The sequence below is a fragment of the Manihot esculenta genome, chromosome 7 (assembly GCF_001659605.2).
Source record: "Manihot esculenta cultivar AM560-2 chromosome 7, M.esculenta_v8, whole genome shotgun sequence".
NCBI classification, from domain to species: domain Eukaryota; kingdom Viridiplantae; phylum Streptophyta; class Magnoliopsida; order Malpighiales; family Euphorbiaceae; genus Manihot; species Manihot esculenta.
This window is the reverse complement of record NC_035167.2, coordinates 682,990-698,370: the sequence shown is the minus strand read 5'-3', so window position 1 is coordinate 698,370 and position 15,381 is coordinate 682,990. Positions and strand designations below refer to the sequence as shown.

Here is a 15,381-nt window from a genome sequence, read left to right as displayed (position 1 = left end):
AAATTAATTTTATAATAAAATTAGAAATAAATTATTAATTGATTGATGATTAAAAAATATATAATTTTAAGTATATAAAATAAATTTAATATTAATATATTTTAATTAATATCAATAAATATATTTTAATTAGCATAAAATTTTATTAATTTTTCTAAATTTTTTAAATATATATTTAAAAAATTTAAAAAAATTAATAAAATTTTATGCTAATTAAAATATATTTATTGATATTAATTAAAATATATTAATATTAAAATTTTATTAATTTTTCTAAATTTTTTAAATATATATTTACTTTAAAAATTTTATTTTTACAAAAATTTGTTCGCCAGCATCGTTGGCGAACAAATTCATGTGGTATCACATGCATGCATGTGATATAAAGAGAAAAGTGGCGAACACTTTTCCTCAGTCAACCTCTCGCCATGCCACTCAACAGAATTGTTCTCCACTTTAAGTGGCGAATAATTCTTTCCGCCAAGCTGGCGTGCCACGGGAGTAGATTGCACTGCTCCCGTGGCCCGGACGAGCTTGTTCGCCACTCATAGTGGCGAACAAGCTCAGCAAGGCAGAGTTCGACACCCATGGTGTCGAACTCTGCCTTCTTCGACACCATGGGTGTCGAACAAGCGTGTTCGCCAGTATGACTGGCGAACACGCTGCGTTGACACACAGAATCCGAAAATATTTTCGGATCCTGCATGTTTTTGAAAATATTTCTCCATTTTTGCATGATTTGAAAAAATGCTCGAACATGCTGGCACCATGTTTCATGGGAAGCCGAGACCTAAGTGCACCAGGAATACCTCTAGGAGAAGGAACTCTTGTAAACCTAGCAGTAGCACATGGAGAGCCACGGGCAATACAGGGCCATGTCATGATAGGAGTAGCTCCTCTGTGGACAGGGCTTCTCTTTACAACCTGCAAGAGTGAACCAGCTATGAGAATCCATCAAGCAGCATTTCTTGATCCACGTTAGATTCCACATCAAAAACCAAGAGAAGAATTCATCAAGTTAACATCCTAAATTGAATCTCAAAATGAAGTTTGAGCATGAACTGAGACAAGTCTTCCTTGTTATCAATGTGACCTGTAAACTGACCATGTGTGTTATAATTCAGCGTCTGTGGAAGGATAGACCTGGTCCAGACGACTTGGTAGATGATCAGGTGAATTATAAAAAAAGTTATAAAAATTTAAATTCAATATCTAATCATTTATGAATGATTAAAAATAAAAAGGCCATATATAATGTAAAATTTAATAAAATTGATAATTTAGTTCTTATTATTGTAATAAAAAATAATTTAATTTATAAAATTTTATTCTATTAATAAAATATTTTTCATGTTAAAATTCACAAATAAACAATACCAGTTTAATATTTTAAATTTTACATTTATAACAGTTTAATAATTTAAAGTAATTTAATTCTTATAATTTTAATATTTATGAAATTAAATTCTTTTAATTTAAATTAATTTCATTAATCAAAAGAATTGTTTTATTAAAAAATAAAAATTTAAGAGTAAATCATTTATTATTAAAAAAACGTGACGTGTATAATTGTCACAAAACCTCTTTTTGAAGGGAGGGTAAGATCCGATTAAGGAGTATAGAGAAAATTAGGAAAAGATATGGAAGCCACAAGAAGTTGCCACGTATCCTTGCTGACTCACTCACAACTAACACTTTCACGACACGCGGCACCCAACATTACACGTTAACTCTCCCTCCCTTTTCTTAAGCCTCAATCACACACTCCCAATCCCAGCTGATCCCAGAACTTTTGTTTTCTTCTAAATAAATTGAGGAAAATAAATATCTTTTTATATTTAAATATAAAAAGGAAAAAATAAAATTATAATATTATCTTTACATATTTAATTAAATCTCTATAAATTATATAGATATTTTTTATTATTTTCGAACATTTTCTTCTCACTTTTCATTTAATTTAAGAAAAAAAAGTAAAATCTAAAAGTTATTTTCCTTTTAATATTTTTTTTCTTTTTATTTTCCTTTTATGAATAAAACTAAATTGAAAATTACTTTTAATTTTCTTACATGTTATTTTTCTAGGAAACCATTAAAAACCAGAAATAACGTAAAAAAATTTCAAATAAGTATTAAAATTTCATTTATATAACATATAATATGAAAAATCACATCAGCTGTTATTAAATTTATAGTAACGCACTCACAGATTAACACAGTAATAAATTTATTTAATTATATTTTAAAAATTTTTAATTATTCATTATAATTTTTTTAAAATAAAATTCAAAATTTAAAAATAAAATTAAAATCTCTCAAATTTATCTAAATACACTTTAAATATAATTTTTCCTTTTATCCCTTACATAATAATGAGAATTATTATAAATAAAATGAAAATTTATCAATTCTGATTTATCTCCAATTTTCTTCCAAGAGAGCGATCATCTTGCTAGAACCCACCACTTTGGATCATTCCGCCATCTTCAACCTCACCGCCTCTATGTGATATTATATACCCATCTCGATGCTCGTTTTCTTCTCTCCTCTGTTTCTGCTGCCACCTCCTGTTTGCTCTACAGGTTCCTTTTTAATCCATCTCTACCTCTGTGTTTTATTTTCCTTCATGTTTTGTGTTTTGCTTCTGATATTTGAGTTGGGTTCCTTCTAATCTTGTTTTCAGTGATTTTTCTTTGCTGGGTTTTTTTTGATGCAGGGGAGTTTTAGGGTAATCTCTGGGGCACAGATAATTTTAGGACCTTGGGGTCACCGGAGGTCACCGGTTTTAAAAGATTATCTTCCCTGCAAACAGGTAACAGTAAGAGATCTGTTCTAGTCGCCCAGTTCTGGTTATAGTTATATTTATTGGTAAAACATTTCAATTTAGTATCTTTTATCTCTTAAACACTGTAATTTTTATTGAATTGGGAAGTGTTTGTTGAAGGTTGTTTCTTCATAGCGAGACAAAAACATATTTGTGTATGTATGTGTATGCACATACTAACTTTCTATGGTGGCGGATTGAAGATGGAGATTGGTTGTGTTGTAAGAATTTACTGTTGTTATTATGAATTTTTTAAAAAAATTTTTGCATTCTTTCCACCTTTGTACTTGGATTAATTTGTTTTTCCATTTTTGTGATAGTTAACCAATTGTTTGATTTTGTAAGTGTTTATTTGAGAGTATTTTGATGGATTATGCTAAAGATGACCTATTTCATGTGTCATTTGGGACCTCAATTATACTTGGCATTTTTCATTGCTAGAAAACATTAAAAGAATTGAAGTGTTTAAATTTGTCCTTTTGGGTTCTGATTTGTAAATGATGAAGGGGGAAATGCAAGCTTGTGCTCGTTCGGATATCCTTATCATGCTCTTTCCAAGTCATCAAAGAGCCACTTAAATGAAGAATGTTTGTCATGTATATTGTCTATGCATCCTTTTTTTCAATTAAACTTGTTGAGAAATTTATTTTTTACTGCTCTGTTTGTTTTCCCTGAGAAATAGAGTACTAATAGATAATCTCTAATGAGAGATTTATCTTTACTTTATTCAGGATTTGAAGCGTAACTATGGGAAGCAAAGACCATTCAGTGCTACATGTATAAAATATTGCATGGTATTGGTGTAATGCGTTAAGTTATGCATAAAATTATGAAGGGAGTTAAACCGGTAAAGTTAGAATGTTACTTGTTAGGTGCAAATTAGATCTCAAGTTTACTTGTATTGCAGCAACTCTAGAACAAACAATTTCTAGAAGTTTTGCCAAAATCCAATAGTTAAGGCTATCAATTTATGGTTGCCCAAAAAATTTGTTTTTGATAGCGTTAGTTTGAGCATTGACGTGTTCTTTGGACTTTCTAGTTCCCCTCACATATTTTGAAGTTCTTTCAGAATAATGAATTACTTCCTTATTGTCGTTCTCTTATCTTCTTTCCTTTTTTTCTTCCTTTTCGTTTTATTTATTTCTTCTGTATTTGTGTGACTTAGTGCAGCTTGTGTAATAGATGTGGAAATGCCTTTTCTTTTTATTGGTTTGAATTGTTAATTCTTTTAAGAGTTGAGGGTTTGGATCTAAAGTTAATGTTGCTTAATATGGTTGGATCAATTAGTGTTTGGGATTGGGATGTTGGGGGATAATTAGTTGCCTCTGCATTACATTATCTGTTCCTTCTGCTTCAATATTTTCACTTTTGTGTTCTTACAAGGTATGTCTGTTACAGGAAAGTAACATTTTGTTACATAATGGAGCATAATGAGACAGGATGCCAAGTTCCTCTTGACGCCCCCAAGCTTTGTGCCAATGGTTGTGGATTCTTTGGAACTGCAGCAACTATGAACTTGTGTTCTAAGTGCCACAAAGATTTTGTATTGAAGCAAGAACAGGCTAAGTTTGCATCATCATCCCTCAAGTTTGATGCAAATGGTAACTCCAGCAGCAGTGGGAATGAGCCTTTTGTTGGTGGAGATCTACCGGATATTTTGACGGAGTCTTTGGTCAGCTCAAGCCTGGCATCCTCTGCTTCAACACTGAACATGGGTGGTGATACTTCGGTGAAAGCAGGTCCAACTAGGTGCAGCACTTGCAAGAAACGTGTTGGTTTAACTGGTTTTAGTTGTCGCTGTGGAAGTATTTTCTGTTCAGTTCATCGCTACTCGGACAAGCATGGTTGCACCTACAATTATCAAACTGCTGGACGGGATGCTATTGCCAAGGCCAACCCTGTTGTGAAGGCCGAGAAGCTTGATAAAATCTGAGACGTGGATTGCAGCTCGAGGAAGGTATTACATTATGCTTTGTATGCCATGCACAAGGCTTCTGTCCAGTTTCGCAGCTTGCATCAAGATGTTTCGTCTTGAAAGGTTGAATAACATATGATCTTGCATCTTTCCAACTATTAGCCCTAGATGTCCTAAATGTTAGATGTTAAGGATGTGTTACTTGGCCCTACGTTACTTCTTGCTAAGCTTGCTAAATGAAAGGCACGCAAAGGTATGCTTGTGGTTTGCTGTTTCATTTCATTCCGGTTTCTCTTTCTATTCATGATTGATAGAAAGCTATGATATTTTGATATGATTGATAGAAAGCTGTGATATTTTGATGGTAGTCCGTCGATGCAGGGGAGTTTATGTTCTGTTATCTAGTTTACCTTATGCTTCTTCAGCTCTTGAATCTTTAGCCGAATTATCAATTGTTGGGTAGTTTTCGCATTATAAGATTCATCTCCCTGGCATCTGTTTGTCGCTGCTTTTGAAGTCGGAGCGATTTCATTTGTTTGCAAAAAATAATTTTAAATTTTAAATTGATCCAACTTTTCAAGAAAAGAACTATTTCTCTAAGGGTTTTTTAGAATTTATCAATTTTATTGGTTTTTTAGATTTTTTTAAGATTGAATATGAGAAATTCATTTCTTGTTCCTTTCTTTCACCATCTATTGTCTAGTATGAATCTGTTCTTTCAAGTGCAGAAACATGCTTGCTCTTTCACTATGGTCTTTCTTATTGTATTCTGAATGTTTAGTTAAATCTCCAGCTATGTCGCCACCTGAAAATGTTTTTGCGGCTGCTCCGATTGCCTTTGTTGGTCTAGATCAAATTTAGATTTAGAGTGGTCGCTGTCTGGTCTGTTTTTTTCCTTTTAATTGAACTCGAGTTCGGAATTAACCATTTGAATTGCTTTTCTATCGGATTAAATCCAAATTGCAATTATTTTAATATGATCTGATTTTGCTGTGAGTCGAGTTTTCTATTAAATTGAAATTGAAATTATTGAAGGATTTCGCCGTTCAATTTGAATCTTCCTATATTATTAAATTGTGATTAATAATCTTTCACGAATAAGGGTTTTTTTCTAAATAGGGCAATAGACCCAAAAAAAAGTGGAAAAATTAATTTAATTCGTGATTTTTAAATTTTGTAAAGTATTAAGTTCTGTGTTATCATAACTTATATGCATTATAAATTTCAGAGAATAAGCTTTATATTAATGGAATTTTATATTAATTTTAAGTGTTAAATAATTATATTTTATAAAATTTAGAAGTTAAATTATTATAATTTAATAAAGTTAAATGAAAGTTGGGAACAAAAGCAGTTGAAAGTGCAAATTGGCTTTTTATAAAGTTGAAAATTAAAGTAAATATTCTTTTTCAAATTGGCTTTTTATAAAGTTGAAAATTAAATTAAATATTTTTTGAAAATAAAAAGGAACTAAAAATTTGTAGATAGGTGGGACCAATCCTGAATCGGACCGGCGGATCCTTTCTTAGTTTCCTTATCTTCTGAAAGCGAAGTGCCTGGTGGCGAGGTCACGTGTAGCCAATCACAAAGCCTCAGTTTGGAAGCTTCATTGGTGATATGCCGCGTGCAAATAGCTGGAATTGAGAATGGATCTCAACCGTTGAAGCTTCAGCCCGCCCCCCGTTTGACTTTCCGAGGGCAAGTCACGTCAAGAGACCTGGTCAAATGCTGGACCCACCATTAGCCGCGAGATAAACATTTAAAGTGCTTAATATTTTTTTTAAAATTATTTTAAGTGTTTAATAATTAAACACGCTATTGCAGAGAATCTAATTAACACTTCATTTTATTACTGGTAAGAATTTTTTTTTTAACTTATTATCCTATGTTTGGTTATTATATTATAAAAATAAAAACATTAATAAATTTATGCATATACAAGTTGGTATTTTTCAAAAAAAAAATAATGTCTATAAATGGTTAGTTTTTTAAAATACTGTCGATTTTTATAAATGATTTAATTTTCTATTTAATTATAAAAATATTTTTTATTAATTTTTTTCAGTGCTTTAAAAATTAAAATATATGAAAACTTTTATAAAATAAATGGAGCTTAAGAAAACCAAAGTAATTAAACATTTTTATAAAAACCATGATAATCACATGTTTTTCAAGTTTGAGTGAGCAAGTAAAAGCACGCGCTGGTGGAGACAGGCATTACATGCACACATGTAGGCGTGAAGCACACGTGTAAAATACGCCCGGGGCGAGAAACGGGGATGCCCTTGAGGAAAGGTGGTGGCTGGTGGGTGGTACAGGCGGTCAGCTTGGGTGGCTCAAAGCCTCCTGCTTCCTTGTCACCATTACCACGCAAGTGGGCTGCGGTGGTTAGTATAATTTCACATTTGCCCCTCTATTTAATATTGTGGGAGTAATGGGCACATGGGTATAATGGACCCATGGGTATAATGGACCAAGTCTAAACTCCAGACACTGCGGGTGCGCGGTGGTGGAGATATGTACATTACGTGTCCGATTAGCCTATTTTAATTCCACTAGCTATTCTGCCCTATAGATAATTTTATTTACAAAATTAGGATTTTTTTATGAAAATTTAATTATTATTTATGTTGCATAATTGTTATATATATATATATATATATATATATATATATATATATTATAATTATAATTATTTGAAAATAGGAAATTGACTATAAAATCTCTCATCTCTTGATTGTGGAAATTTTTATTTATAAAATATAATAGAGTTAATAATAAAAAAATTATACTTTTAATTGTATTATAATTACATTATATGTTTTTTATCAATTTAAATTTAAATTTTTAAAATCGTTGAAATTGTATTTTATATTATTTATGCTGTTAAAATTTAACAAAATTTTTATGTCACTCGCTACGTTAATGTCATGTGAATAAATTTTAGAGTAAATTTTAGGATAAAATTAATAATAGTTTTTTTTTGAATTAAAAAATTAATAATAGTTTAAAATTTTAGAGTTGAATTGCAACAAAATTAAAAGTGTAGAATTTTTTTAGTAATTATTATTTTATTAATTTTTTTTAAGAAATCAGAAAATAAAAATTAAATTTATAATAGATAAATTATATATTTTTTTAGTCACTTAACTAAATCAGACTAGAAAATTAAATATTTAATTTATATATTAATATTTTTTTAAAATTCATTCTAAATATTAGTATAATTAAAAAAATGGTAGATTAATATTATATTTAAAAATTAAAACAATAATTAAAAAATTTTTAAAAAATATTTTATTATTTTTAATATTTTCAATTAAATTATATTAAATATTATTTTAAATTATTTTTCAATATTTTATAACTAATGTATTTAATAAGATTATTTTTTTAACTATAATTTTAAAAGTAATATTAAATAATAAATATATTAAACAGACTAAAAAAAATAATTGATAGTGATTTTAGTCAAAATAAAATTAAGATAAATTATTATTATTATTATTATTATTATTATAAAATTATTGATAAAAATTTTTAAAAAGTTTGAATAATAATAATAATAATTTTTAAAATATATTTAATAATAAAAATGTAACAGTCCGGAAACCGGTACCCTCTGTTTAGTTCTACTCACCTCTGCTCCTCAAGCAGAAACCTGACTGACGCTGCAACTGCTAATCCTGACGACCTCCCTGAACTGTCGGGTCCAAGCCTATACAAATGGACTCGAATGAGGTGTCAAACATACTCTTATCAACTCTTAAACAATCCCCTATAACCCCCTCTGAACCTCTGAAAACAATCACATAAACATGCAAAAGAAGGCTGGACAGAGCACCTTCGGCGGCACCTTCGGCGGCCGAATGTGCATGACAGAGCCGAAAGTCCATTCTTTCGGAAGCAACCTGAGGCAGCCGAAACTGCCTCCACAAGGGGTTCGACGGCCGAAGCCTCCCTTCGGCGGCCGAACCTGAGTTCATCCAGAACTCAGCTTCGTGCATGAACAAGCCTGCCAAGCACCAACCCCACTCCATACATGCATACCTCCTCCTTCACTCACATATACTCAGGTATATGAACCAAGGGGTCCAAAACTACCTACTAACCCCAACAAAACAGCAACTATAACACATATACATACTTCACCATTAAAACATCAAAACTAAACCTATATACATAACTCTCCCCTTAACCTCTTTAAAAGCTGTTATAAATCATTAAAACAAGTGTAAAGACTTCCCTTACCTCTTAAAAACAGAAGAGGAACAGCCAACTCAGCAACTCCTCCTCCAAAGCTTCAAACCCTCACAACTCTTCTTTTCTCTCAAAAACGTTCAACCCCTTTTGCAAAAGACCAACCCTCTGCATAAGCTGATTAAAGCTTGCAGATGAGTCAAGGGAGACGTGGCCAAACCTCTGGTCATGATCTGGAGGTGAACACCTGGCCAAACCACGGACTGAGGAGTGTGCACAACTAACCGACCACCTCAGCTTCGGCTGGCGAAACTGCATGCAAAACCATGCAACTTTCGGCGGCCGAACATAACCTTCGGGGGCCGAACATTGGGCACTTTCGGCGGCCGAACTTACCATTCGGGGGCCGAACATGACAGAAACTCCTTAGGCCACTTCTCCTCAAAACTTAACTCTTTGCTGACTCAAACCTTTGAACCACTTAAAAACCTTTTAGAAAACCTTCACTCTTACCCTTCTAGAACTTCTGACATTCCGGAATTCCACCGGATGGTAAGAATTCTGATGCCTGAACTAGCTGGGTATTACAAAAAAATAATAACTTAATAATTTTATAAATTTCTAACTGGATTTAGTTAAATAGTAAAAAAATAAAATTTAATTAATAAAAAATAATAGTATAATGAGAATTGCACGTATAATTTTTTTGATTAATTCTAAATTTTATAGATATAACGTAAGTAATTTTAAAAAGACAAATTTTATTTAATAAAAAAAAAAAAATAATTATAATAAAATAAAAAATACAAATTTTTATACCATTAACTTAATAAAATATTAAACCTCAACTATAAACAAATTGCTTAGTAAAAACCACAATCCTAATAATGTCAACGATAAAATCATGCTTAAAAATGAAACTATTTAATTTGATTTTTTATTATTTATATAAAATAATATATTAATTAAATAAAGTTAAATTAATTCCTACTATACCCCCTAAGGACTAAGGGCTTTAATTTGTGCTATTTTTTCCCCTTTAACAGAATTGGCTTTTGGGGTATTATAAAAATAAAATATTTATAATTAATACTAAAAATAAAATTTTTATTTAAAAAAAATATTAATTAAAGCTCAATGATTATATTGCAAATATAAAAAATAATAGTGAATGATATGCAGGATGGCAATTGGGATTTACCGTCAGAGTACAAAGAGTAGCTTCGCTTGAATATTAAGCTATCTAAGATGTCCACTTGATAGCTTCTCACTCAATATGACCCTATTTCAACATTGTGATTTAATTTTTATTTAAGAGTAGTTTAATTATTTTATAGTTATAATTGATGACAGCTGGATTTCTTTATTTCGGTTTGGGTCAGGCCCACAATATCAGCCCATTATCTAGAGGTCTTCAAGCCTCATACACGCATCAAGTCCGGTCCACTCAGGCTGGAGACCGGACTCCCATCAATCTCCTCAATCAGGCCGGCCAAGCTCTTTGGGCCCGACGAACAAATCTTCTTTGGGTTCAGCCCATATCATATTTTCCGGTTCAGCCCGGAATCAGGAAGGAGACCTACCCATCCTTCACGTGAAACTACCCGCACGCGCGTCCGGAAGAATCAAGGGTCGTTACGCATGGGACAGCGATCTGATTTTCTCGTACGTTTATATCAACGTGACAGGGACAGGTGGCCTAATGACATACATTCTATTACACGTCACTAGCGGATAAAAGGAAACAGATAAAGATAAAAGGAGAAATACTCTCCTTTACATCTAAATTTTTTTCCAATTTTATAGAACTCTTATAAAATTCTACTCTCTGAATCTCAGATTATCAATAATTAAATAATAATTTTTAATAACAGCTTTAATGATAATATCGAGTAATTTATATATACATATGTTTTGCAAATTAGCATAAATTTAATTTTCTTTTCCAAGTTTATGGTACATTATATTTTTCCTATAATATAATATAAATAGAAAAAAGGAGGAAATTGAAAAGGATATTGAAATATAATAATGCAAAAAAGCAAGCTTGAAAATGATAAAAATATGACAATTTGTCATCGGGTTATAAACGTGTATCTTCATCTTCAATAAATTGTAGCTTAGGTAATAAATAAAAATTAATTGATTTCTTTTTTAAAAATCAAAGTGTATTTTTCAACTAATAATATAACATACTAAAAATGATTTGCATGAATTAGTCGAAAGAAAGAAAATTGGATATTTTGACTTATTATTTACTGTGAGGAGTAATATTTTTTATTTGAATGAAATATAATGTCATAAATATGGAGAAAATATTTAAATTTAAACTCTCACAGAAATAGTCTGATGATAAATGTATTTAAATAAATTTAAATAGTTTTAAATTTTATTTTTAAATTTTTGATTTTTATTTGAAAAAAATTCAAATTTTTTATATTTAAAAAAAAAACCAATTAACTTACATTTAATTGGCTAAAATAGTAATAATTGAAAATACAATAATTATTATATTTTTATCATAATATATATGGAATAGGTGAAAAATGAAAAAGGGGCATGGAATAAAAATAGTTATTTCCATTAAGAAAAAATCAAAAGAATGACATTAGCAAAGCCTTCATTGAGCATGGAGCATCAATAAGGAATCAAGTGGTTAAAACACCGGACCCACACATCCATAAAATAGGCAAGCTGCATAGTATACTTTTCTCGATAATGACGAGCAACACGTCAGAACCCAGATCGATTAACCGTACCAAAACCAATATCTCGCAGGTAATTCTACTTGAATTCTAAGGATATTCTCGTAAATTCACGAAACTCTCAAAAAGAAATGTTTGATACGCGTCTCTATGAGGCCCATATTCCATCGCCATTACCGACCTCTCCTTCCCTTCATATCCCCATAGCCTCCTCTCTTTCACCCTCCAAATTCCACCTCTCCTTCTCCTCTTCATCTTCTTTTCTACCTCTCTTTCCCTAGAAAAGGAATCCGAGATTTCTCAATTTCGTTTCTAAATCCTGAGAAAAAAGGGATATTTGATCCCGTAGAATCCAAGTTTTGAATCGAGAAATGGCTCAAAAGACGGAGAAGGAAGAGACTGAATTCAAGGTACCGGAAACCCTTACCTTGTGCGTTAATAATTGTGGAGTTACTGGTAATCCTGCCACCAATAATATGTGTCAGAAATGTTTCAACGCTACTACCGCTGCTAGCACCTCTAATTCCACGGCGGCGGCTCCGAACACCTCAACGATAGCACCAGCATCTGGTGTCTCATCCTGCAGCGAGATCTTGACTAAATCACCGAGATCTAGCAAATCTCCCTCACCTGTGAGGAATCCGCTTCCTGAGTCGAGTCGAAAGGTGGAGACGTCGTCAGATCGGGGGAAATCTGATGAATCCTTGGCTGGGAGTGGGGTGAACCGATGCTCAGGGTGCAGGAGGAAGGTTGGGTTGACCGGTTTTCGTTGCCGGTGCGGAGAGCTGTTCTGTTGGGAACATCGATACTCTGATCGTCACGATTGCAGCTACGACTACAAGGCAGCCGGCCGAGAGGCGATAGCTAGAGAAAACCCGGTTGTCAAGGCGGCGAAGATCGTTAGAGTTTGATGAAAAAAAAAAAGGTCCAATTCGAACACAGAACATCAAAAATTCGCGAGGATCGGTACTCTCGATCCTATAATTTCTCTTTTTTCCTCTTTCAGAGATAGAGATCTCGTTGGCCAGTAAAGATTTAGGGGGAGGGAAGAAGAGTTCGATCGATGAAACTGAATCCAATCAATCATTATCAGGATGAAGATCAAGTTCTAAATTCTTCTACAGATTTTCTTTTTCTCTTTTTTTTTCTCTTTTTTTTAATGGAAGATCATTATTATTAATATGATTATTAATATTATTATTGTGGCTTAATCGTGTTTGCTCTTCATTTTTTCTCGATCTGATGGATAGATTCTGGTAATGGCAATGGCATATGAATGTAAATTAGAAGAGAAGTTTACGGCTTTTTCGTCATTTCGTGTTTTTTTATTTGGGGGGTTTGGCTTGCAAGTTGCAACTGGAAATTTCGGTCGGAAGGTTTAGAAAGATCTGGGGTCCACAAATGGGGAAAGATGACATGTGATGTTTTGTTTTCTTCCGTCCTTTTCTCATTTAAACGCGAGCTTTTGCTTATTGGGATGGCAAAATATCGCGATAAGTTTACTTTTCGGATGACATGATTGGCATAGAGCATGGCCCAATGAAACAACGCCACGTAAGCAGGTATAAGGGCAATAGAAAATCAAAAAGCTGTAAAGTTGGGCGTGAAGGGGGACAGTTGCGTGAGGAAATTGGTTATTGGGTTTAGGGTCTGTTATAAAATAATGGTCGTGGAGGAAGAGGTGAGTGGGGTGAGATCTCGAGAATGGTGTGATGATCGAACGGTTGTGATTGGGTGAAGTGTAAAGGCTTCATAGCGGCGCGCGTACAGCGAAGCATTGAGAACTAGGACGGGCATTAGAGGGTAGGGACCATCGGTGAAAGGAACTGTATGGTGTGTCCTTTCAGAGGCAGGAAAAGCTGTGAGAAGGATATATAAACCAATGGGAGATGGACATGTGTTGTTGGATTACAGCGAACTGGGTTTGGGTTTATTGTAATAAAGTCGTGGTGGATAAGAATTATGGCAGATTCCCGTTTATATTTCAAAGTATTTTTTAATTGGTAAACACATAAAAATTTTAAAAAATATTATTATTTAGTCTAATTAAATTTTTATATTTTAAAATATATATTTTTTATATATATTTTTTAATTTTTTTAAATATATTTAAAAAAATAATTTTTTTTATTAACTTTTTAATTATATATTTTTTAATTTTTTTAAATTTTTTTAAAATAAAATAAAATTACAGTAGTTTATTTATATATTATTATAATTTTAAAAAATATAAATAAAAATTATAAACGAATATTAAAAATAATTTCTCTTAAATTTTAATATTATTATTGTCAGTCTCTTACATTTTATTATACAGGTTAACAAGAATTAATAAAATTTGATGAGAAAAAATTTTAGTTGAATTTCGTAATATTATATAGATTAAATAGTTTTTTTTTTAATTTTATCTATTCTTAAAATTAAAAAATATTTAATTTAAATATTCAATATGTATTGATCAAAATTATGTTGGGTAAGATCTAAAGTTTCATATAGATTTAAAAAAAAAAATTACTTGGGAGTTTCAGTTAAAAAAGAAGTTAGATTTCCTTTTCTTTAAGAAAGAACTTAACACTTAATTTCCTCATTCTCCATTTCTTTAATATTATGAATAAATTGATATATAATTATTTTTAAAATATTGATTTCATAATATTTTAAAAGAATGAAGAATATTTCATATTACAATTATTTATATTAGATATTAAGTGCATGTTTGCCGGGATTCTATTTAATTTATTATATTTTTATACTACAACTAAGAAATTCCGTTAAGTTAATTTTGAGTAGATTTTAATATATTTAAAAACATAGTTTTTCCAAAAATAAGTTAATTTCTTTCATCATCAATTTTTTTTATAAGTAAATTTTTCTATTTTTAATGTTTAATTTGATAAATAATCGGCTTTCTCAGTCCGGTATAAGGTCAGGCTCATAACAGCTGTCCTTACCCAAAGGATAAGATGCTCCTTCAACAACCCCGCCTGGATCACTCGGCCATGAAGATTGGGGCTTGATCATCCGGCCTTGAGGTTGGATCTCCTTTGGGCCGGTCCCCTTACATTATGCTCGGTAATGGGCCCCGTAGGAGAAGATATCCGGCTCACATATCCAGCAAACTTGCTTGTGTACTGAGGAAATTAAATGACCGTTGCGTATGGAACAGATATCTGATATTTTCGTACGTCCGTATCCGTATGAAAGAGACAGGTAGTCCAATGACAGTGAAGTCATTACACGAGATAAAGGAAAAGAATAAAAGAGATGAGTATCCTTCTCTTCGACTAAACTTACAAAATCTATTGTAAAACCTTATTTTTATGGATATGAGATTATCAAAATTAAATATTTTATTTTTTAATTTACCTTTAAATAAATGGAGCATTTATAAAACATTAATTAAATTGATCATAGTTATATTAATTAAAGGATAATATAATCTTTTTGTTTTATTTTTATTAAAATTTGATATATTTATTGTTTTGGAAAAAAATCTCAAAAGATAGATTAAAAAAATTAGGAAATACTAGTCCCCTAATTTTTTTTTTTTTTAAAAGTAGACATAATTGAAATTTTTGGACAAATGAAAGATTTACTTTAATGAAAAAAAGTTAAAGGATTCTTTCTCTAATAAGGTTGTTTTATTTTCTTAAATTTATGGTAAAAAGCAGGGAAAAAAAAAGTTTATCCACTTGATTATAGGATTATGACTAGAATGAGTCGGTTGTAGACTTCTA

At 31.3% G+C, this 15,381-nt stretch overlaps 2 protein-coding genes across 3 annotated transcripts; both read left to right on the top strand.

Annotated features, from left to right (window-relative positions):
- Positions 1 to 2,422: 2,422 nt before the first annotated feature.
- LOC110619490 (zinc finger A20 and AN1 domain-containing stress-associated protein 8) lies at positions 2,423 to 5,021 on the top strand. Of its 2 annotated transcripts, none has more exons than XM_021762989.2 (3): positions 2,423 to 2,582; positions 2,717 to 2,812; positions 4,223 to 5,021. In XM_021762989.2, exon 3 carries the CDS (start codon positions 4,245 to 4,247, stop codon positions 4,755 to 4,757), a length of 513 nt encoding a protein of 170 aa, XP_021618681.1. In that variant the 5' UTR covers positions 2,423 to 2,582; positions 2,717 to 2,812; positions 4,223 to 4,244; the 3' UTR covers positions 4,758 to 5,021. The 2 variants fall into 2 exon arrangements, with proteins under 2 accessions (XP_021618681.1, XP_021618682.1); XM_021762990.2 differs by having other exon boundaries at positions 2,433 to 2,582; positions 2,684 to 2,812.
- A 6,778-nt stretch (positions 5,022 to 11,799) lies between these two features.
- Positions 11,800 to 12,855, top strand: LOC110619732 (zinc finger A20 and AN1 domain-containing stress-associated protein 5). The gene has a single exon (XM_021763283.2). It carries the CDS (start codon positions 12,016 to 12,018, stop codon positions 12,553 to 12,555), a length of 540 nt encoding a protein of 179 aa, XP_021618975.1. The 5' UTR covers positions 11,800 to 12,015; the 3' UTR covers positions 12,556 to 12,855.
- The last annotated feature ends 2,526 nt before the right edge of the window (positions 12,856 to 15,381 follow it).